Consider the following 26,251-nt stretch of genomic DNA (forward strand, 5'->3'; position numbering starts at 1 on the left):
GGCCTCTTTTATTGCTCAAAATCATGATACAATGTCGTTTTGGACATTCATTCATTCGCAACAATGGCCAATATTATTATTATTATTATAGGATATTTATATAGCGCACATATCCACGCACTAGTGCATGCTCAAGGCGCTGGTAGTTTTTTCCCTCTACCATTGGATGTCAATCTCAACGGCACATCTTATTATCAATCTCAGCTCCCTGGGGAGCATACAACTCTTGCAGCCACTAGGCGCACCGAGTTATTGCGGCTTTCCCATCCGTACGAAGTACCGATTCACAGCTGGGTGGACTGGGACGCATAGTCACAGTATTTTGTCCAAGTTTACTGCACGTTGCAAAGCCTGCAACTAGGTGTTTGCACGTATTCATGTGGCCACCATCTTGTCATATACCAACGGATTCGTGGGTTCTTTTAAGTGCACAGGGTTGTGTACTGTACAAAACAGGATGAAGCGTTCAATACCAGCAAACTGCAATACCGCATTTTTTTCAATTATTACAATCTAAACAAAAAAGTCCAATAAAATATCGTCAGTTTAAGAAAATTTACTCCCGAATACTCTTCACGTTGATTGTTTTCATTAAAAGACATATGAGCTTGTCAGTAAGCTCAACGAATTTGCATCACGTCGATCTAATCAATCTGTCCTTTTGTGGTCTCAAATATTCTAAAATGTTGAAGGAGAAGTTCCGGACTTGCGCTTTTTACATATAAACTTTCGATAATGATTATTTCTGTAATACGTTGAGGCCTCTCGTTAACAGACCAGGGTGCCGTTCCACTAACCGATCTTAGCCCTATGCTAATCGTAAACCCCTAAAATCCCAATCTTAGCGTGACGTTACGATCGGCATACCGTTCCACTAACCAATCTTACCTAAGTCAATCGTAAAGTTAAGATTCAAAGTCTAAGTTGCTCATGACCAACTTAGGATAGCTAAAATCAATCGTAGAGAAACCAAAATGGTGGCTTTCCTATTCTATGTGAAAAATAAGAGCGAGCATTTCACCTTGAGCGTCCCCTAAAATCCCCCATGAAATGAATTTGTATATTTCTGTGATGTAAACAAACACTGCCCTGAAGCCTTACAAATGTCAGGCCAGTCTGACCACTGTCGTCATGGGAACACAACCGAGCGAGACTTCATTTTGTCATTTTGACATATAACTTTGGTAACAGAAATATTCCCAATACTTTGAATGGCATTGGATTGTCTGGTCCAGACTCGATTATTTATAGCTAAGATACATAGCGTTCACTAACATGAACGCTCATGTTAGTGAACGCTATGCATCTTAGCTAGATTATTTACAGACCGCCGCCATATAGCTGGACTATTGCTGAGCGCGGCGTAAATCTAAACTCACTTCGTAAACTACTTTCTATCATTTGCTAGACTATGCAAAGGGAGATAACTCGTGCCTCGCATTCCTCTATCTCTCGCACGAAAGAGTCTCGATCTAAGCTTGGATCGGATCGTAAGATCGGGACCGGCTACGATCGGCCTAAGATCGGTTAGTGGAACGGGTGTAACTTTTAGCTAAGACGATTGTAAAATTGGCGTAACTTGCTAAGATTGATCTTAGATAAGATCGGTTAGTGGAACGGCACCCAGGCACAAAATACAGACATGCACCTCTCTAAAAGAATGAGAACTTAAAAGCTCTTAAAGATTAGGGTGTACCTACCTTGAGCATCAGTGTGTGGTAGCTGGATGGCAACCACAAAGACTAGGACGACAATCAGCAACGGGGTTGTGTAGATCTGCATTGTGTGAGGTGTAGCTCAGTATGCTTCAAAGTAGATCTATGCAGGCCTTTTATACCCAAATACAGCCCTTGCATTGATGGACGCAAACAACGTTATGGCAGTCGGTGTCAATTTTGGTTCAACAAGTTAACAATTCGATTAATCTCCAAGGTTATGCTGTCTTACATTTATGTACAAATATAGCCGAAACCACAGTGTTGATATGACCTATGGGGATACTGTTGCTTTGTTTTTCCCGGAGGCCGTCAAAGAATAAACGTACATGCACTGACCGCATACTTGCGTGACTCCGCGAATGTGCCCGTTAAAAGAATTGCCACGGGCTGTTTGTGCCGGCCATCAGCATAAAGAAGTGTTGGGACTCATCCCTTCCTTATACACACATTGTAGTAATGATATTGCCCTGTGAATAATCTGTATTTCATTATGATATATCTATGTGTAAAGTCTTGGGGGGAAATTAGCATATCATCGTGTACGATTAGACAATATTTCATTGTGGATATAACACTTTTTTTTGTTATGTGTTTATATTTCAAAGTAGTCTTTGATCAAATAATTAAAAAAGTGTGTAGAGTAAAGTCATTTACATGTTAACACAAGGTAAAATTGCAAAAATATAATGATTTAAATATAAGACACAATATTATGGATGCCATCTTATTCTTGATTGTATGCACAACGTTTCTGGGCTTTACCCTGCCCCTTCGTCAGATTTACAGGATATATATACTAGTAATGTACATGAAGCCAGAATTAATTTAAGCATGTATATACAATAAACAGGGGACTATGAAACGAAAGAGAGTTTTTCGATTCTTTTCCTGAAACGATTCTCACAACAGTTAATCACAAACATCTACATATTCCATTCAAAAATACCTTTTGGCAGTGACAAACGACAGAATATCAGAGCGATAAACAATGTACACGTGTTATACAGACGTATGAAGTAAATCATCCAAGATCAACGCGGATTTCAAAATATTCATTGAGTAAGGAATGGGCGTGTACTTCATCGCAGGCAATGGTGAACATATTATTTTTGTGTGGCCATCAGGTTCCAATAATCGATTTGGTCTCCAGCAACCTACAATATATGCTGATCGTACAAAGTAAACGGCTGCGTAGAACGCCCTGTAACAAAAGGCGCTGTGCCTTGGTAGGATGCGTGTAATCACACGTCTGTGACGTGGATGGGTGGTCATAATATTAATCACTAGATGGGTTTACTGGTCCAGATTCGACAATATATTACTGGACTGATAATGAGTGCAGCGTTAACCACTGTTTGAAACAGATAGGATGTGTGGAACACTGTGTAAATACTTCTTTACCTGTGACATATTCTTCTGAACAAATTCTATGCAGCCTTCAAAACATAGTTGTATTGTGGCAGCGAAAATATTAAAAAAAGCAACAACAACAAAATTAATTTCTGTCAAAACAACATTTGTACTCTTTTAGTTTTATCAATCGAAAAAATAACAAATTCACTATGAAAGAATACTACATGTCTATTATCGTTATGCATTTGAAACATTCGAAAATCGGAATACTGTCACTGACGATGTGTCGTATTTTGACACTTACAGATGAGACAGGAGTGATCAGAGAGATTCACAGTGTACATCAGAACACATCAAAGTTAAAGCCTAACACATGAATGCCTTCGTCTAAAACATACATACTTTTAATTCAAGGTATATTTGTAATTGCAACGGTGGATTCGGATTAATAATAATAATAATGTTAATTTTTTTTGCGCCTAGAATCCAACACGATGCTGCTCTCTGGCGTTACACTATTACCCTGAGGGAATTGTACTTTCAAAGCCGTATAGGTCCGTACATCTGCTTCTCAGGTACCCATTTTACACAGCTGGGTGGACTGAGTGCAATGTGGACGAAGTGCCCTGTCCACGGACACAACACAGTATGAGACCCAGGTCACAAATTTTGGTGTCTCCACCGGGATTCAAACCCGGGCCTTTGGGCGTGAGAGGCCAGCATGCTAACCACTACACCACTATGCTCCAATTAATTAAAACTCCTTTTGTTGCTCTGTTCAACATGGTCATGGTCACATGATGTATTGATCCTGTCTGGTTAGCCATATTCGCGATCCCTTGTCAGTAGTGACAAGCGTCTTTGAACCCTGTATGTAGTTTGTCATATAACATATCCTCATTCGTTCATGCTTTTTTAAAAATTTAGTTGGACTTACTTTATTATTATACTTTTACAGACTATCGTATATGGATTGCAGCCTGCACCTACAATAAGCAAGTTAGATCTACATCGAGTTGAATGCTACTTGTTCTTTTACATACTGATAAAAGCAGGCGTAACTATGACAAAAACTTAGAAGAAACACAAAACCAATATCTGAAAGGTCCTGCTTTTTGGTATTGTTGACGTAATACAGGCAAACTGATGACGTAATACAAACATTACTGTTGATGTAACACAAACACGCTGATGTCATAGAGACATGGGTGTTGACATGGTGTATACATTACCAATAACGTAAAAGAGACATAATTGTTAACGAAGATACAATACGTAAAAAGACATGTATGAATGAATGAATGAATGAATGAATGAATATATGCGTTTGACATACATCACTTCATACAAAGTATACAGGTGAAAGGTCTTTGACTGTAACAAGCATGATCTTATCTGTTTTTTTTTTTTCTGGGTGTATTTGTTAAATACCTGTTAAACTTGAGAGGACCTTCGTTTATTCCAGAATATATCTGGATATGTTTCTATTGACACGTTCTGTGACTGAGGATATCCATTAGTTAATACAAATACTTTGAGACTTCTATAATAGGAGAATGCCATGTTAATTCATCCATATAATTCTTACTGGCCCCAAGAAAGAATGCTAGCATGTCATGCTCTTTCATTATCTCCATTTTGACATACATTTGGACATCAAGATTATCAATTAGAGTTGAAAAGAATATATCTCTCTCTGAAAGTACATATATAAAGGTTTAGGATGACATGGTGATAGTAATTATTAGCAAAGGTATTATATTTTGTACATTCTCTTGATATTTTGCTTCCGGATCCAGTCCTTATTGCTTATTCATTCTTTACAACCTTACCCGTGAAGGTCCGGGTTAGAATATTGATCTTCAGTAATACATGCTTGTCGTAAGAGGCGACTAACAGGATCGGGTGGTCAGGCTCGCAGACTTTGTTGACACATGTCATCGGCTCCCAATTGCGCAGACCGATGCTCATGCTGTTGATCCCTGGATTGTCTGGTCCAGACTCGATTATTTACAGACCGCCGCCATATAGCTGGAATATTGCTGAGTGCGGCGTCAAACTAAACTCACTCACTAACTCACTCACTTTACAACCTTTCTCCACTTATGTTTCACCGGAAATTCACCTGTGCAGATGTAGTGAAATACATGTGGAACTAGGTTATAATTCTTAGATGTTGATAGCAGTACACCACATAAACTGTCTAAGTTATTGTTATGCGAATAATAGAGTGACGAACATGCACAGACGATGGTTTTACAGATTGGGACATGTGATATGTTACAGAGACGCCAAAGCAGCTGTAGTCTGCATCTATCTATATAGCCTAGATCAGTAATGGTGACATTAACAGGAGAGCGTTTATCAAAACGTTGTACGATCCTGGCAAAGTAACACTGGGTGTTTTCAGTTAATTCAAGATCTCTACCATGGAGACTGCGTAGTAGTTCACAGCCATAAAACATAATTCTTTTCTATATCATAATACTTGCATACTGATGAGGACCGCCTCCGTGGTGTAGTGGTTAGAGCGTCCGCCCGGAGAGCGGAAGGTCGCGGGTTCGATCCCCGACCGCGTCATACCAAAAGACGTTAAAATATGGTACTTGTTGGTCCCTGCCTGGCGCTCGGCATTAATGGGTACAAGAAGGACTGGTCGGCTCGGAGTCAGTATAATGTGTCTGAGTGGGGTATTCATGCTTCACTGCGGCATGGTATCTCAGTGGGCTAGCACTATAAAAAGCAGCTTAAGTCTGGGCTAGTACAAACAGCCGCACATACACATACACACGCATGCACGTCGTCATATGAGCGAAATATTCTCAAGCACGACGTTAAACCCAATTCCACCACCACCACCCTACTGTTTAGGCCAACAGAGGGGGATGAATTAACAGTGCACCGTGCTTTAGTACAGCTCTCCTCAATATATAGTTTAAAAGAAAGATTACTTTGGAAAAAAATACCCGTGTACTTTACACTGTCAGACAGGGGTATGTCATGATCTCCAAGGTGATAAACATGCCTACTCGTTTGTTGCTTCTTTTTATGAAACACCATAAGTTACTTTTTTATGCATTATTGGTTAATCGCCATTTGTACGCGTATTCAACAACTATGTCTAAAGCTAGTTGTAGACATGTCAATAATAAGTGTAGTATCATCAGCAAGTAATACACATGGTAATCTAACTTTATATATATATATTCGGTGTCTTACTGCCGGAGTGTAGTTATGGGGACATTTATGTATGCGAGAAATAGCCATGCTGAGGTAGCCCTACCCTGACCGATCCATTGTGTCATAGCAAAAGTATCAGATCGTATACCCTTATACTGATCACACGCATACATGGAAGTGTAGAAGTGACGAGAGCACCTTTTACCTCTGAAAGCCAAATGGGAAAGTTTAACGAAGAGACCAGAATGTCATGTTCGGTGAAAGGACTTGTCGTTATCTAGAAATGCTGCGAAGATACATGATCCCCTATTAAGGATACCCCTCATTAAGGGTCAATAACGTCATTACATCTCCATGTTAGTTCATAAATCCAAACTGTAGCACATCGTGAAAATTGGAAGCATTGACAGGGTTTGATTTATCTTTTTTACCCGTCTAGATGGGTATAACCACTCCGTGTCTGTACGCAGTAGGTGTGTGACGTTTGAGAATAACATTGAATAATAGTGCTAACTTCTCCATCAAATGCTCACCACCAAGCATCACATGTACAAGCAGCAACCTGTCCGAAAACCCTGAAACAAACCTACGGGATCAGATATTATTATCCCGAAATATATATAAAAATTTCAGATTGAGATTACCATGAAAACACGTGACACGCTAATCTTTCATGTGGATATTGACATATACCTTCATGACACAAGGCAACTGCTCATTGTGAGAGAACATATAACTTTTCTTGCTAGTAATTTCATTTATTTGTTTTAATTCATTTGTTGTAGACAACCTGCAGGAGGCTGCATACCTAAACAACATATCAGTAGCAAAATGATATGCGAAAGGTCATTATTGTTTCAAAGATAAGTAGAAAACCTTAACCCATAAAAAACGCCAAAAAATTGAATATTTCCGTTTGCGTAAATAAATGTTTCAGATAAAAATTTATATGATCATTGTATTGTAAATGTGCCCGAAACGCAACATGTAAACGTATTCATAACATATTTCATGGTTACATGTATACAGATGCCTCTCTAATGATACTTGGCGATCTATAGCCTGTTTTAATATTATCTTGTCATTTATAGTGAAAGTATTTTAGATTTAATTACTAGTTTTAAATGTATTTCTATGATAATCTAGTTGGTTTACTGTCTTTTGCAGACAACTAAGTATATTTTCTAACTTTCCTTTTATTCATTTATATATGTACAACTTTCTTAGTCACGATATGGCTGAAATACTGCCGATGTGACTTTAAATTTTAATTCACTCACTCACTCACTCTAATGATACGATAATTGCATTTCCAGTCTCCCTATTGTAACATTGCTGGAAAATTGCTAAGAGAGACGTAAAACCATACTCACTCAGTCACTATGCGTATAAGGTTAATGCGTTCAAGTGATCCTTAATTGATGTCAATGGTATCGGCGTATTGGAAATGAAACAAAGTGAACCTAATATTTCAGATTGTGGCAAACTCTGTGATCATTCTGTTCTACTACAGCTAATATTTACACATAAACACATGCAAGACATACCTTGACACGTAGCATTCTGAGGCATAAAAACGTGAAAAAATTGCACATGTTTCTTCAATGTATCAAAATCTAGTAAACGTAGAAAGGATAAAAATGTTAGCACTACACTGCTTGCATTGGAAATTCTGTATGATATGGTGCTGTCTGCACATGCGGTCATAGCATACATGCCCCTTGTGCATACGATACGATATATATACGATCAGAGTTTCAAAGATGCAGCAACATCGGAAATAAATGCCCAAAGATTTTAAGTTAAGTAAATATTTCGAAACATAGCATGCATTTCCTACGAAACTGATGTGCTTTTGTGTCGATGTCTTGGTATAAAATGCGTTTTTGGAATCCAGTGTTCCAGGATTCAAGTGCAAACGTGCAATCCTATCAAATATTATCAAACAATATGTAACGCAGTGCCTACTGCATTTTTCTCTAAAGCACACCTAGAGGTCTCTCCGTGTCCTTTTTATTTGTATTTTCTTACAGTCTGCCAAATGCAACATGCGGAAACCTGAAAGGAATACGAAGTCTGTAATAGAAGAAGGCTATGTTTTGAAAAAGCAAAGAGTACCTTGAACAGCTTGAAGGGAACTCATACACACATATGTAATGTTATTGTTATTGTCGGCAAAACCGTGAAGTTCTAAGTCAGAGTTGGCCTTCAGCAACCCATGCTTGTCGTAAGTGGCAACTAACGGGATCGGGTGGTCAGGCTCGCTGACTTGGTTGACACCTGTCATCGTATCCCAATAGCGTAGATCGCTGGATTGTCTTGTCTAAACAGGATCACATACAGATCGCCGCCATAAAGCTGGAATATTGTTGAGTGCGGCGTTAAACAACAAACAAGCAATCGATTGTGTCGGCATTGCTTGATAGAGGATGTCCCAGATTTGATTATTTACCACAAACAGACACTATACTGATCATATGTGATTGCTACATTACGTTATTGGGTTCAGACATGCAGGACACACAATGAGATCATGATTTGAACCTGGCCCGACCTCATGCCCCACATGTCGAGATTTACTACATTATGTGATCAGGACATGCTTGTTTTGTGCAACAGGTCACACACACAATTCATAGTGTTGAAAACTATTTTTGAGAAACAAGAATCTTAAACTATCAGAAACGATTACCTACACAGCTTCATTGTCTTTTAATAGGTGTTCGTCAGAGACAGAGAGTCTGTCTAAAGGAAACCATGCTTGTCGTGAGAGGCGATTAACAGGATCAGCTTGCCAGACACGCTGACTTGATGAACACATGTCATATCCCAATTGTGTAGATCAATGCTCATGTCAATCACTGGATTGTCTAGTTAAGACGCGATTATTTTCAGATCGCCGTCATATAGTTGGGAAATAGCTGGGTACAGAGTTAAACCACTAACAAATAAAACGTCATTACAACTGAAAAGGAATCCAGATGGATGGATGGATGGATGGATGGCAAACAAATGGAGTTAATAAAAGCAACGATTAACACTTTCGGCTTCTGTTGCATTTGTTTGATTGGCAGTTGTGACGTTAGTGAAAAACAGCGGCTTCGGACACAATGACACGCAGTCAATGGGGACACAGTACGTGATCTTGCTGTTCGCAAATCTCGAGAGTAGTACAGTGTCTTAAAATACATTTTTACCATTCTCTCGTTCCCTTCTCTGCATGCAAAAACAAGAGGTGTTTATATTTATGTCAGACCGATCATGCAACTAATTACACATCGAAAGGCATTGTTGCTTTGCTATCTCGTTATACCCACAGTTTAAGGTTTGTCTAGTGTTCCTTGATTGCATGCGGATCCCTGTCATACAGCAGCCATTGAGAATGTATAAACAGTCCCGATGATGTGGTAAATATTCGATGAGATTTCTAGGTTTCTCATATACCACGCTTGGGTCTCACCAAAATGGTAAACTTCTTGGACTTGAGGTTCTCTACACTCAACTGAAACGTCGTTTTAAAGCTGGACTATTGTTATGATGTGTTATTTACCAAACCCATTTGCTGAATGACATGAAATACGTACAATGGCAGCCTCTATTCAGACAATGTGGCCACGCATGGCGGATAACACATACAGCTGTATGACCCTGTGGTGTTAACGCATGTCTAGTTTGTTCTGTAACCCTTCACTCTGCAAACTTACAGCTGTATGACATCGGTAAATATTCGAGCGGTATGTCTAATCAAGTTTGGACGACTAGACAATCCAGTGATTGGCATCATGGGCATTCATCAACCAAGCCATCGATTCTGACCAAGCGAACCGTTAGTGGCCACCTGTAAACAGCTTCCTCTTGAGACAAGCATGGGTTGTTGAAAAACTAATCTAACCCTTATGTTCACGGTAATATCCAATTTCAATAGGTATGACATATATTGCAGGAGTGCGTGAGTGAGTTGAGATTTACGCCGCGCTCAGCAATATGCCAGGTACATGGCGGCGGTTTGTAAATAATCGAGTCTGGACCAGACAGTCATATATTGTAGGAATAACTATAATACCGATTTGCGTTAACTGCTTTATTTGAAACCAAAACATGGTATAAACGATGGATGAACATGGGCATAAACGATACATGAACATGGGCATAAACGATACATGTAAATGGACATAAACGATACCGGCTACTCTTTTCAAATAACTATAAGCAAACAACTGTATAAACACGACAACAAGATAATGGACATAGAATTAAACATGTAATAGACTTATCTAAATACAGTCATGTTTGGGCAACAGTAAAATGCGAAAAGCACAATTGAATATTTTATAATTATTTTTTTAAAAGAGGTCGAAGTCAAACAATTCATCGAAAAGAAACAACGAATAAGGATTCTGGAAGATGTTCTGTTGAGGTGGTTGATAATCTGCAAAAAAAGCCAAGACATTATTGTAAAAGGTTTTATGCAAACATCAGCCATTATTTGGGTATGTGGCATGAAGAAGAATTTCATCGCAAGTGATAATTCTTTAAGCTATCGTAACACTGATGATATTATATACATGTCCTCCTCACTTTCACTCACTCAACCAAACGTGCACTATTTGTACACACACACCGACATACAAACTATTAACATTTCAATGTGGCTTATTCCGATTGTAATGACGAATGCAATATCACTCTACACGTTGGTATGATAGCTCATGTGCATATTCACAAATTTGAAGTTGCGTACCTTAGGTAGGGTTCGAATCTGAGTTATATAGTATCAGTTATATGTCAAGGTTTGTCAGCAGCATATACCCTGCTTGGCATCCCCCGGCGCTTTGGTCTCACCAAAATGGTAGACCTCTATGACCTGAGGTTCCCTACACTCAACTGAAACGCCATTGTAAAGCTGAAATATCCTTATGATTAACCAAACCCACTCAATTAAGGACATGGAATACTTACAGTAGCAACTTCTATTCAGATATGTGGCCACGAATGGAGGATAACACGCGCAGTAGTACGACCCATTGGTGTTTACGCATGCGCCGGTCGGGCCGTACTGGCCGTACGTAGGGTTGTAGGCGTAGCCGCAGATGTACGGGTTGGCGGCACACTCGTCGATATCTGCAGCGATACAAAACGGACACAGGCATGTAATAAACTGATTTGGTGGATTCGAAAACTGAACTAAAGGCTGGTATTTTCACAGGAAATAAAACGATTACCAATATGCAAGCCAAAGATCTTTGAAATCATGTTAACGAAAATGACAAGACAGTTTAAACATAATCTGATACGTATTACTATAATTATCATTCTAGCGTTACACTTTTATCAATCCAATGAATATTTCTGTAATACCTTGAGGCCTTTCGTTTACAGACCAGGCACAAAATACAGACATGCACCTCTCCAAAAGAATGAGAACTCAAAAGCTCTTAAAGAATAGGGTGTACCTACCTTGAGCATCAGTGTGTGGTAGATTGATGGCAACCACAAAGACTAGGACGACAATCACCAACGGGGTTGTGTAGATCTGCATTGTGTGGGGTGTAGCTCAGCATGCTTCAAAGTAGGTGTATGCAGGCCTTTTATACCCAAATACAGCCCTTGCATTGATGGACGTAAAGAACTTTATGGCAGTCGGTGTCAATTTTGGTTCAACAAGTAAACAATTCGATTAATCTCCAAGGTTATGTTGTCTTACATTTATATACAAATATAGCCTAAACCGCAGTGTTGATATGACCTATGGGGAAACTGTTGCTTTGTTTTGCCTTGAGGCCGTCAAAGAATAAACGTACATGCACTGACCGCATACTTGCGTGACTCCGCGAATGTGCCCGTTAAAAGAATTGCCACGGGCTGTTTGTGCCGGCCATCAGCATAAAGAAGTGTTGGGACTCATCCCTTCCTTATACACACATTGTAGTAATGATATTGCCCTGTGAATAATCTGTATTTCATTATGATATATCTATGTGTAAAGTCTTGGGGAAAATTAGCATATCATCGTGTACGATTAGACAATATTTCATTGTGGATATAACACTTTTTTTTGTTATGTGTTTATATTTCAAAGTAGTCTTTGATCAAATAATTAAAAAAATGTGTAGAGTAAAGTCATTTACATGTTAACACAAGGTAAAATTGCAAAAATATAATGATTTAAATATAAGACACAATATTATGGATGCCATCTTCTTTATTGTATGCACAACGTTTCTGGGCTTTTCCCTGCCCCTTCGTCAGGTGAATGTTGACCAACAGATATACAGGATATATATACTAGTAATGTACATGAAGCCAGAATTAATTTAAGCATGTATATACAATATACTGGGGACTATGAAACGAAAGAGAGTTTTTCGATTTTTCGATTCTTTTCCTGAAACGATTCTCACAACAGTTAATCACAAACATCTACATATTCCATATAAAAATACCTTTTGGCAGTGAGAAACGACAGAATATCAGAGCGATAAACAATGTACACGTGTTATACAGACGTATGAAGTAAATCATCCAAGATCAACGCGGCTTTCAAAACATTCATTGAGTAAGGAATGGGCGTGTACTTCATCGCAGCCAATGGTGAACATATTATTTTTGTGTGGCCATCGGGTTGCAATAATCGATTTGGTCTCCAGCAACCTACAATATATGCTGATCGTACAAACTAAGCGGCTGCGTAGAACGCCCGGTAACAAAAGGCGCTGTGACTTGGTAGGATGCGTGTAATCATACGTCTATGACGTGGATGGGTGGTCATAATATTAATCACTAGATGGATTAACTGGTCCAGATTCGACAATATATTACTGGACTGATAATGAGTGCAGCGTTAACCACTGTTTGAAACAGATAGGATGTGTGGAACACTGTGTAAATACTTCGTTACCTGTGACATATTCTTCTGAACAAATTGTATACGGCCCTCAAAACATAGTTGTATTGTTGCAGCGAAAATATTAAAAAACAACCAAAAAAAGCCATTATTTTCGGTTTAAACAACATTTGTCCTCTTTTAGTTTTATCAATCGAAAAAATAACAAATTCACTCTGAAAGAATACCACATGTCTATTATCGTTATGCATTTGAAACATTCGAAAATCGGAATACTGTGACTGACGATGTGTCGTATGTTGACACTGACAGATGAGACAGGAGTGATCAGAGAGACTCACAGTCTACATCAGAACACATCAAAGTTAAAGCCTAACACAGGAATACCCTCGTCCAAAACATACATACTATAAGGTATATTTGTAATTGCAACGGTGGATTCGGATTAATAATGATAATGAAGCTAATTTTTTGCGCCTAGAATCCAACACGATGCTGCTCTCTGGCGTTACACTATTACCCTGAGGGAATTGTACTTTCAAAGCCGTGTAGGTCCGTGCATCCGCTTCTCAGGTACCTATTTTAAACAGCTGGGTGGACTGAGTGCAATGTGGACGAAGTGCCTTGCCAAGGGACACAACACAGTATGAGACCCAGGTCACAAATTGTGGTGTCTCCACCGGGATTCAAACCCGGTCCTTTGGCGTGAGAGGCCAGCATGCTAACCACTACACCACTATGCTCCAATTAATTAAAACTCCTTTTGTTGCTCTGTTTAACATGGTCATGGTCACATGATGTATTGATCCTGTCTGGTTAGCCATATTCGCGATCCCTTGTCAGAAGTGACAAGCGTCTGTGAACCCTGTATGTAGTTTGTCATACAACATATCCTCATTCGTTCATGCTTTTTAAAAGATTTAGTTGGACTTAATTTATAATTATACTTTTACAGACTATCGTATATGGATTGCAGCCTGCACCTACAATAAGCAAGTTAGATCTACATCGAGTTGAATGTTACTTGTTCTTTTACATACTGATAAAAGCAGGCGTAACTATGACAAAAACTTAGAGGAAACACAAAACCAATAACTGAAAGGGCCTGTTTTTTGGTATTGTTGACGTAATACAGGCAAACTGATGACGTAATACAGACATTACTGTTGATGTAACACAAACACGCTGATGTCATAGAGACATGGGTGTTGACATGGTATATACATTACCAATAACGTAAAAGAGACATAATTGTTAACGAAGATACAATACGTAAAAAGACTTGTTACGTTGTCAACGCAATATATGAATGAATGAATGAATGAATGAATGAATGAATGAATGAATGAATGAATGAATGAATGAATGAATGAATGAATGAATGAATGAATGAATATATGCGTTTGACATACATCACTTCATACAAAGTTGTATCTCAGGTGAAAGGTCTTTGACTGTAACAAGCATGATCTTATCTGTTGTTGTTTGCTTTTCAAGTGCGTAAAAATGACATTCACACAGGCTGGGTGTATTTGTTATATACCAGTTAAACTTGAGAGGACTGTCGTTTATTCAAGAATATATCTGGATATGTTTCTATTGACAGTTTGTGTTTTCACATGTTGGGGAGGTGGTGGGAGCTGAGGATGCAGGCCGAACCTTAATCTTCACAGGACTGATGGTCTTATTGTGATTTTAGATGACACTGACTGACTGACTGAGCCGAGAATTAGCTCCCTGTATATACTTTAAAATCTACCCGAATTGTTTTCCTGTCTGTGTCAGACTACACTGGAGGATTGCGGAATATGCCTAGTACGTCTTGTCTCCCTGTTGAACGTAGTAACCAGCACACCACTGATCTCTACTGACTCATAACAGAAACAATGTCAACACTGTTCAACAATGAATAAATGAATAAACCCGTCACATAACTGACTGTAGTTTACATTTCACCTGGCACCTGAACATATTGTATGTCTATGTTTGTGCGTGCTGATACTTGGGTTAGTTTCATGTTTACTTTTGAATATGAACAGTGAGTGAGTGAGTGAGTATGGGCTTAACACATTGTACCCATGTGGGGAATCAAACCCTGGTCTTCTTGAATACAACATTTAATGGTATCTCCTCCAAAATGTATAAGTGTATCCAATCTATATAAACATATAAGTTGTATGCTTCTCTCGAAGGTAATAATGTACAATAATGTTTTACAGGCAAAACGGGTTCTCTTTGGTATCTTACGCCCCTTTTCCCAAATTATACACAGTTGCCTTTGAGGCTATCTTTCAGTATCTTCGACTCGAAGGTCGGTATCCTTACATTACCCCTACATCCCATTACCCCTACAGCTTATAACAACAAAGTTCACGGTCCAATGCACTGCTAATCCCCTTCCTGTTACCTGTTACCTGGACAATGGACTAGCCCAAACACATGAACACAAGATTTAATGTTTTAATTTATGGATTTAATTACATAAATAAATGAACATAATACACAGATATCTTCCTGGTCGTGACATGAATATGAGCAGCAGGTCATGTTAACTATTAAATGTTAATTTTTGTCATTTAAACAAGTCTCTATCCGAATTTGAGGAGATGGCCCACAGCGTCAAGGAACTGCATTGGTGTTTTCAGCCCAAGGTTGAGCTGCTCCTTGAGACGACACAAACGATGCTCCATCTCTCTGTACATTCTCTTCTGCTTCTCTGTGCTGCTCCAAAGTCTATCTGGGAAATTTTCGCTCTCTCAGCGTGTTCAACTTTCCTGATCATCTCCACAAATCGGTAGATGTTGGGGTGTCGATGTGTGAGTCCCCGGTTCAGGCGGTTGTGGAATCCCTTTAGGTTGTTGTTTGTCCTTGGACCTGTTGTTGAGTGATGGTTCCACAGTGGCAGACGGAATCTTGCGTCGTCGTCGACCCAGGTAGTCACCATGTGATCGTTGAAGGTGGCCGCTCTTGGTACATCGGGAACGTCGTCCATGGCGTCACACCCATGTGTCCTGGATACTGTTCTGGGTTAAAAAGGGGTAGTCCAGCCGCTCTTCTTACCCATCTGGATATTTCCAGATCCTCTCTGTAAGCAACAGCAAGTCCCAGATCCTGGACATTCCTCCAAATGGCCTGACAGTAGTGGAAGAAGCAACCCTTCACTTCGGCAGTCGGAAACTCTCTCTCTATAGCATGATTTGCCGCCTGCTCAAAGTCTGTCTAGACACAGGATGGGGCAAGCGGCCGGTAAAGTCTCTGCTGAACTTCATTCTTGATGAGTCTGAAGAGCCTTGAGTCAAACGGTCGGGGAGTAAGGTGAAGATGAGGGGATAGGTTGTGGTTCCACGTCTTGCATGTAGGATGTACACTTGATTCCACAGACCAGGGCAGGCAGTAAAGGTTCCATCCATATGGAACAAACTTTCTCTAACCAAGAACACCTTAATCCTTTCTAAGTTCTATACACAACACTTTAATCGCTCCCATGGGTAAGTTCATTATGCAAGACAGGTAAATGCCGTGTGTTGTTTTAACTAATTGTAGGGGTACTGGGATACAACCTGAAGGTCCTTCCAATTTTGATGTATGGTGTTTTGGGATTATCTGCTTGTAAAGAAATTGAATCAATCCATGTTTTGGCTTGTTAACGTGTCTGGGATGTAAACTCAGCACCTTCTAATGAAGTGGTGCAAGTGGAATGTGGCAGATACCCTCTTTATATCACAGTTTATTCGCTGTATTAGGTATTGGTTAAACTCATCAGTATGCCAGATTGCCGTTATCCTAAACGAGTTATGATATGCTCATACAATTGGCCACGAAGTTGAAGACAACCTGGGTGTCGCAAATAAAATATTTATTCTATAATCATGGTTTTATCTACATCAGGGAAAGACAACAAGTAGACTGTTTCTTCCTTTATTGCTGAGTTTTCTCATGGGTTAAAATGCTCCTATGAACAGGAGTGGCATAACAATACCGTTAATTGCCACAAATACAAAAACTACTCTATGTTCAAAAATATTTTCCAACCCAAGTTTTTTTCTTTCTGCTATAACCATTAATAAATTTACAATTGCAATCACACAGTTCCGCCCGAGTTCCCATACATTAGCCATTGAAACTGTAGATATCCCAAGGAATGAAAGACTTTGTAGAGTGTGGAACTTTCGACCCGTGGAGACAGAATATAATTTTCTGCTGACCTGATAAGTCTATCATAATCTCCACTAGAGATATATAACTTTGAAATATTTTGAATTTACAACACCGGCTAAGTTTAATATGCTTAATATGTCTTCTCAACAAGATTCTGTCATTAGAAACCTAGCCTGGTATATCTTTCATGCATCAAATCTCCGTCTCAAAGCACTTGCGCTTTTGTAAAATTATGTATCCCTGTATATAGACCATGTTGTACATAGGGCTGATAGCCCACACCATTGTACCGAAATAAAGAATATATTTACAGACGACAATAGATTGACTGATAATTCGCTTTCATCAAACTGAATGACACAACGAACATAGATAGAATAACGCAAAACTGGAATATATCAGTTTATTATTTTCAGATCAAAATTCATATGATCATTTTATTGTAAACGTGTTCGAAACGCAACCTGTAAACAAATTCGTGACATATTTCATGGTTATACAGATGCCTCTTTAACCGATAACTTCGGTTCCCCGCGTGGGTGCATTTCTGATCCCCATTGTGACATTGCTGGAAAATTGCTAGAAGAGACGTAAAACCATACTCACTCAGTCACTATGCGTATAAGGTTAATGAGTTCAGGTGATTCTTGATGTCAAAGGTATCAGCATATGTGAAAATGAAACAAAGTGAAGCTAATATTTCCCTTTCTGGCAAACTCTGTGAGCATCCTGCTCTACCACAACCAATATGTATATATAAAAACTGTTCCAAGACGTACCTTGACACATGGCATTCATGACACTGAGGCACAGAACATATGAAAATTGACAAATATACTGATCATAGGTGATTATCATATGACGGTTTCAGACCCACAGGACCCACATTGATCATGACTTGAACCTGATGCTGAACCTCATGCCCTACATGTCTAGATTCACATCATATAGCAGGGAAATGGCTGAGTTGAACAACTAACAAATAAAACGTCATTAGAATTGAAAATGAATGAAAATGAGATGGACAGGTCTGTCTGTTTGTGTGGCAACTCTGGGAAATGCTTTACATTGAACTTCTTGCTGCAAGATATGTTTTGCCGTTCAAAGGCTCTTTGATTGAATCTGACAGTGGCAAACTAATGAAGTTAATAACGGCAACGATTAACACGTACGGCTTCTGTTGCATTTGTTTGACTGACATTTTTGACGTTAGTGAATAACAATGGCTTCGGTGACAATGACACGCAGTCAATGAGGACACGTGATCTTGATGTTTGCCAATTCTTGAGAGGAGAATAGTGTCTTAAGATGCAATTTTACAATTCTTTCGTTCCTTTCTCTACATGTAAAAACAAAAGGTGTCTATATTTATGTCAGACCGATTATGCAATTAATCACACATCCAAAAGCATTGCTGCTTGGGTAAAATGATAAATCACTATGACCTGACAACCGCCTCAGTGGTGTAGTGGTTAGAGCGTCCGCTCGGAGAGCGGAAGGTCGCGGGTTCGATCTCCGACCGTGTCATACCAAATGACGTTAAAATATGGTACTTGTTGGTCCCTGCCTGGCGCTCGGCATTAAAGGGTACAACAAGGACTGGTCGGCTCGGAGTCAGTATAATGGGTCTGAGTGGGGTATTCATGCTTCACTGCGGCATGGTATCTCAGTGGGCAAGCACTATAAAACCCGCTTATTCTGGGCTAGTGCAAGCAGCCGCACATCCACATACACACGCATGCACGTCGTCATATGAGCGAAATATTTTCAAGCACGACGTTAAACCCAATTTCACCTCACCTCACTATGACCTGAGGTTCCCTACACTCAACTGAAACGCCGCTATACAGCTGGAATATCGTTATGATGTGCTATTAGCCAAAGCCACTTGGTGACTCAATTAAGGACATGAAATACGTACAAGAGCAACCTCTATTCAGATAATGTAGCCACGTATGGCGGATAACACATGCAGCTGTATGACTCTGGGGTGTTCACGCATGTCTAGGTTGTTGTTTAACCCTTCACTCTGCAAAATTCCAGCTGCATGACATCGGTAAATATTCGAACTGTATGTCTAATTAAGTCTCGACCACTAGACAATCCAGTGATTGGCATCACTGGCATCAACCAAGCTATCGATTCTGTCCCAGCAAACCGTTGAAAAACAAATCTAACCCTTTTGTTCACGGCAATGTCCTTTTTCAATAGGTATGTCATATAATGCAGTAGTATGTGAGTCAAATGCTTTATTTGGGACCAAAACAAGGTGCATTTGCATAAACGATACATGTACATGAGCATAAAGGGTACCAGCTACTGGTTTTCACATAATAATAAGCAAACAACTGTATAAAGACGACAACAAAATACAGGACTTACATTTGTACACGTAATACACTTATCTATATACATTCATGTTTGGGCAACAGTAAAATTGTAAAAATGTAAGTGGATATTTTACAATTATTTTCTTAAAAGAGGTCGAAGTCAAACAATTCATCGAAAAGAAACAACGAATAAGGATTCTGGAAGATGTTCTGTTGAGGTGGTTGGTAATCTGAAAAAAATCAAGACATTTTAGTTAATGATTTTATATAAACATTCGCCATGGAGGAGAATTGGGGGAAAATCAATTATTTCATCGCAAGTGATAATTGTTTAAGCTATCGTAGCACTGATGACATGATATACCTGTTCTCTTCACTTTCACTCACTCAACCAAACATGCACTATTTGTACACACACACCGACATACAAACTATTAACATTTCAGTGTGGCTTACAGAACTCACCTATTACGATTGCATTATTATCTTTATAAGTTTTTGGTATGTGTCGGAATAATAGCTCATGTACATATTCACAAATTTATCGCGTCCCTTAAGTAGGGTCCGGATCTTAGTTATATAATATTAGCTATATTTCGAGGTTTGTCAGCACCATATTCCCTTTTGGCTTTCTGCAAAATGGTGAACATCAAGGACATGAAGTTCCCTACACTCAGCTGAAACGCCGTAATAAAGCTGGAGTATTCTTAAGACGTGCTATTAATACTCATTTGCTGACGCAATTAAGGACATGGAATACTTACAGTAGCAACTTCTATTCAGATATGTGGCTACGAAGCCCGGATAACATGCGCAGTAGTATGACCCATTGGTGTTTACGCATGCGCCGGTCGGGCCGTACTGGCCGTACGTAGGGTTGTAGGCGTAGCCGCAGATGTACGGGTTGGCGGCACACTCGTCAATATCTACAGCGACACAAAACGGACATAGGGATGTAATAAAATGTTTTGCTGGATTCGAAAACCTAACTAAAGGGTGATAATTTCACCTGAAAAATTACAATTACCAATATATTTACATTAAAGCCAAAGATCTTTGAAGTCGTGTTAACGAAAATGACAAGGCAGTTTAAACATATTAAATCTGATACGTATTACTATAATTATCATTCTAATCAATGTAATAGGGCCTCTTTCTTAGAATAGGGCCTTTTTCTTAGAATAGGGCCTTTTTGTGGCTCTTACATGGCAAAATCATGATCCTATGACAGTTAAGCGTGAATACAATGTCGTTTTTGTCATTCGTGTGGTCGCAACAATGGCCAAACACAGAATGAAGCGTTCAATACCAGCAAACTGCAACACCGTAAATAGTCAATCATTACAATCGAATAAAAAATCCAATAAAATCTGGTCAGTCTTAAGACAATTTCCTCCCGATACAAACGTTGACAATAGCATTTTGTGGGAAATATAATAACAACATTGACAACAACTCTATATGAAATATTATGACAGTTTCCTTGGACAATAATCACATCGACATCTTAGCGTTGCAAATTGTTGCTTATTTAACATTTTAGAATATATTGAAACTTTCGTTGATTGTTTTCGTTAAAGGACGTATGAGCTTGTCAGTTAACTGAACAAATTTGTATCACGTCGATCCTGATCAATTTGCCCTTTGTTGTCTCCAGTATCTACCTACCTTGAGCATAAGTGTGTGGTAGTTGAATGGCAGCCACAGAGACTAGGACGACAATCACCAACGGGAATGTGTAGATCTGCATTTGTGAGGTGTAGCTCAGTATGCTTCAAAGTAGGTGTATGCAGGCCTTTATACCCAAATACAGCCCTTTGCATTGATGGACGCAAACAACGTTATGGCAGTCGGTGTCAATTTTGGTTCAACAAGCAAACAATTCGATTAATCTCCAAGGTTATGTTGTCTTATATTTATATACAAATATAGCCTAAACCGCAGTGTCCATATGACCTATGGGGATACTGTTGCTTTGTTTTAACCGGAGGCCGTCAAAGAATAAACGTACATGCACTGACCGCATACTTGCGTGACTCCGCGAATGTGGTCGTTAAAGAGTTGCCACGGGCTGTTTGTGCCGGACATCAGCATAAAGAAGTGTTGGGACTCATCCCTTCATTATACACACGATATTGTAATGCTATTGAACTATGAATAATCTGTAATCTGTCCGGATCAAATAATTAAATCAATGTGTAGAATAAAGTCATTTACATGTCAACACAAGGAAACACTACAATGATCCAGTTCCAAATATTAAGATTTAAATATATGACAAAATATTATATTTTTTATGTCAACTTCTTCTTTATTGTATACACAGCGTTTCTGGGGTTTTCCTTGCCCTTTCGTCAGGCGAATGTTGACTAACAGATATACAGGATATATATACCAGTAGTGTACATAAAGCCGGAGTTAATGCTTCAATTCTTTAAATACAGAAGTGTAGGCATGGTGTGTACAGTATAAATTGATAATTTTAACATCTTAGATTCACCATTGCGTGCGATGAAGTACACGCCAATTCCTTACTCAGTGGATGTTTTGAAAGTCGCGTTGATCTTGAATGATTTACTTCATACGTCTGTATAACACGTGTACATTGTTTATCGCTCTGATATTCTGTCGTTTCTCACTGCCAAAAAGTATTTATTGAATGGAATATGTAGATGTTTGCCATTAACTGTTGTAAGAATCGTTTCAAGAAAAGAATCGAAAAATAATCTGTTCCCAGAGGTCTGGGACAACATTACAAAGTGAAAGCGTCTGAGTGGTTGTGTGAGAGTATGGTCAAACGTCACGTGGTCCTCAAACTGTTTGCATGTAGGGAATCGAACCAGGCCGGTTACTTTGACTAGCGATAGCGTTATCCCTTCAGGCTATCCCTCTTCAAATTATAGAATGAGTGACGCCCTTTTAGCAATATTCCAGCAATATCACGGCGGGGGACACCAGAAATGGACTTCACACATTGTATCCACATGTGGGTGAGTGAGTGAGTGAGTTTAGTTTTACATCGCACACAGCAATATTCCAGCTATATGGCGGCAGACTGTAAATAATCGAGTCTGGAGCAGACAATCCAGTGATCAACATCATGAGCATCGATCTGCGCAAGTGGGAACCGATGACATGTGTCAACCAAGTCAGAGAGCCTGACCACCCGATCCCGTTAGTCGCCTCTTACGACAAGCATGGGTTAGTGAAGATCAATTCTAACCCGGACCTTCACGGGTTGTATCCATGTAGGGAATAGACCCCGGATCTTTGACGTGACGAGCAAACGTTTTAAGAACAAGGCTACCCCACCGCAAACAAACCAACTATCGATAAAAAAGTACTATTAATGATAGAAAGGGGTGACTGGAAGCAAGGAGACATAACTCTTAACATTTCGCTTTTCTCCAAAAAGCATCAATGTGGCCGTGTGAGAGTGATGTGACCTCGCAAAAGGTGCGTCAGCGTGACCGTGTGAGAGTGATGTGACCTGGCAAAAGGTGCGTCAATGTGACCGTGTGAGAGTGATGTGACCTGGCTAAAGGTGCGTCAATGTGACTGTGTGAGAGTGATGTGACCTGGCAAAAATGTGCGTCAATGTGACCGTGTGAGAGTGATGTGACCTGGCAAAAGGTGCGTCAATGTGACCGTGTGAGAGTGATGTGACCTGGCTAAAGGTGCGTCAATGTGACTGTGTGAGAGTGATGTGACCTGGCAAAAATGTGCGTCAGTGTGACCGTGTGAGAGTGATGTGACCTGGCAAAAAGGGCGTCAATGTGACCGTGTGAGAGTGATGTGACCTGGCAAAAGGTGCGTCAATGTGACCGTGTGAAAGTGATGTGACCTGGCAAAAGGTGCGTCAGTGTCGCCTCACAGTCTGCACCCTCCTCAAACACACAAAGGTAAACTGAACTGTTGCCCTGTAGTATTGCAGGTATTATTTATTAATTTTATAGCTTGGTGAAACCAAATTGAATCATAACGAACATAATGGGCATACAGCAATAATCGTTATGCTGACGAAAGCAAGTACAATGAACGGCATTATGGGCATGTTCTCTATTCGCCCACATCCCATCTCGCCCACAGTTTTAAAACAACATATTGGTTAGGGATTACATAATGATCAACTTGTGTCATACCTATGACTGAAGAATGGACTCTCCTATTTTGAAGATGTGGGCGAATTGAGATGTGGGCAAATGAAGACAAAAGTAATTTACATTTTGTTTTTATTTCTGTAACAAAGTTTCATAATGTTCAGTTCAACTTGATCAGGTGTCCAGCCGCGTCCAGAAACTGTAGCGGTGATCTTCTGCCAGTTTCCAGTTGCTGCTGCAGTCTGTGCAGGCGGCTGTCCAGGTTCTTGTAGAGTCTGGATCTTGGGCGGACAGCTGCTCCATGCTCAATCTGTCTTCTGGCCACTCTGTTTGTTGTCTCGAGCTTCTTCATTGTGATCACAAACTCGTAAATGTTCGGGTGGTGCTTCTGAACCAGCTTCTTAAATCCAGGTGGAATCCCTCCAAGTGATTGTTTGTTCTTGGCCCAGTGTTTCCATGTTGATTCCAAATGCGAGGTGGGAATCTTGCGTCGTAGTCAACCCATGTAGATGTGATGTAGTCGTTGAACTGGCCGATTCCGTCAACGTCGGGAGACTGGTTCAATACTTCCATCCAGGCATCTTGGATCTGATCCACTGGGAGGAGGGGGAGTGCTGCAGAAGAAGACTCGGGGAAGACTCTCTCAGTGGCTCCAATAGCAGCAGCTTCGTAGTCAGTCTGTACAACGGAGGGAGAAAGTTCAACGCCGACAATAGCAAGCACAGAGTCCTTCAAGTAGTTAAACAATCTAATGTATGTATCACGAGACTTGCTTGGCAGCAGGGAGAAGGCGACTGGGAACATCTGTCCATCCACAAGGCAGTGCACAATGTAGACTTGTTGCCACAGGCTGGGACACACAAAAAATGTTCCGTCCATGTAGATGGTTTCTGCATTGGCGAGGATGTCCAGCATCTCTGCGGTACTGAAGATCAGGATCCTGTCTTCATCTTCGCTGTCTACAACCAGGAACTGTTGTCCGTCTGTTGTCTCAGTCCAGGAACCTTAAAAACAAGCAAGTGTGTTAGACGTTGTTTTGATGAATGAATGAATGAATGAAGTACACTGTCAAGAAATCAATTGAGCATTATGCAAATATCAGTAGATAAGTTAATACTTAAAAAGGTACCTGTGAGGTCTACATCAGCACGGGTACGTGGACTGGTGGAAGAACCTTTGGCACGCTGACGGTAGAGTCCAGACTTGATACTTTGTAGAAGGAAGCAACAGTAGCAGCAGCTTCTTCTCGTCTAGGTTCTGGGTCTCTTCATTGTAGATTTGCTGGACAGGCTTGATCTCTTCTTGAACGCGTTGTCTAAGTCTGGTGAGAAGTCGACTCTCTTCTTCATTCACTAGTGGAGGATGGTTGTGTTCTGATACTGAAGTGATGTGATCCCAATGGTGCTGCATCTACCCTTGCACTTGTCGATGATACACTTCCAGTGAGTGGCTACCTGTCTGTCAACGTGCAGTCGATACTTGTGACCTCCGTGTAGAAACCTGTTTTCCTCCTCTCTGCGACAACGTGAACTCTGCTTTCTGTAGGTTAGCCATTGCAACTGCCCATACTTTGCAAAACTACCATACTTATAGGGTTGCAGTGAGTTACTAAATTGAAAGGAGAGAGAAGTTATTTCCGATTAGTAGATACATTAATTGATCAATACTCTCTACTTTATTTAGACAAAATTGAAATATACTTTAAATCTTCTCTAAGTTTCCTTCTCCATCCTGTATAACTACCACAACACTGAAACAAGAGCACTTTGTCAAAGTAACTCAGAGATGTATGTGATTTTAGACTAATCCCCCCCTTGTCAGGACACCCCATTATGAGAGTAGGGGTGCATTGTCTGACCCTAATAAACCTCTGATGTTTTTGTGGGCCAATTTGGATGTGGGCAATTAGGGATGTGGGCGAATAGAGACTAAGCCCAATGAACAATTTGGTCAATATATTAATCGTGTAATGGGTGTTGTTTAGTACCCTTTTAGGTATATCACGGCAACGATACACAAGAACTGCGTTTTATGTTGTACCCATCTTAAGATTGAACTAGGAACCAAACGTAACCGCCAGGCTACCGTCCCGCTTTTTTTACCCTTTGCATGCATAAAATATAATGAACGTTTCATGCAGCCAATTAAAATTAAAAAAACAACATTTATTTTCGGTCAAAACAACATTTGTACTCTTTTAGTTTATCAATCGAAAAAATGACAAATTCATTCTGAAGGAAAACATTATTATCGTTATGTATTTGAAACTACTTGAAACTATTTGTACTACTGTGACTGAAGATGTGTCGTTTATGCTGACACTGACAGATGAGACTGTGATGAAGGAGGGATCTGTGAGATGGACAATGGACATCAGAACACATCAAAGTCAAAACCTGGCAGAGGAATGCCTTCGTCCAAAACGTATATACTTTTAATTCAATTTGTAATTGATTAATTGAAACTCCTTTTGTTGCACTGTTCGACGGGGCCATGGTCTCATGATGTATTGGTCTTGTTAGCCATATTTGTGATCCGTTGTCAGAAGTGACAAGCGTCTGTGAACCC

General features: G+C 39.8%; 1 protein-coding gene across 1 annotated transcript; it reads right to left on the minus strand.

The window, feature by feature from the left end:
* Positions 1–24,040: 24,040 nt before the first annotated feature.
* Positions 24,041–25,237, minus strand: LOC124271132. The gene is made up of 3 exons (XM_046706200.1): positions 25,163–25,237; positions 24,813–24,867; positions 24,041–24,687 (listed from the first exon to the last, which is right to left on the minus strand). The coding sequence occupies exons 1-3, from the start codon at positions 25,235–25,237 to the stop codon at positions 24,041–24,043; spliced, it is 777 nt and encodes a 258-aa protein (XP_046562156.1).
* Positions 25,238–26,251: the final 1,014 nt, after the last annotated feature.

The sequence above is a fragment of the Haliotis rubra genome, unplaced genomic scaffold (genome assembly GCF_003918875.1).
Source record: "Haliotis rubra isolate DU_JTF1 unplaced genomic scaffold, ASM391887v1 Scf1578, whole genome shotgun sequence".
Classification (NCBI taxonomy): domain Eukaryota; kingdom Metazoa; phylum Mollusca; class Gastropoda; order Lepetellida; family Haliotidae; genus Haliotis; species Haliotis rubra.

Excerpts from the sequence above, each read along its gene's own strand:
- LOC124271132 (XM_046706200.1), bottom strand. The coding sequence starts at position 25,237 with ATGGCTAACCTACAGAAAGCAGAGTTCACGTTGTCGCAGAGAGGAGGA. Across the intron at positions 24,868-25,162 it reads TTTCTACACGGAGGTCACAA|CGTGCCAAAGGTTCTTCCAC; the intron begins GTATCGACTGCA and ends CTCTACCGTCAG. Across the intron at positions 24,688-24,812 it reads TGCTGATGTAGACCTCACAG|GTTCCTGGACTGAGACAACA; the intron begins GTACCTTTTTAA and ends CTTGTTTTTAAG.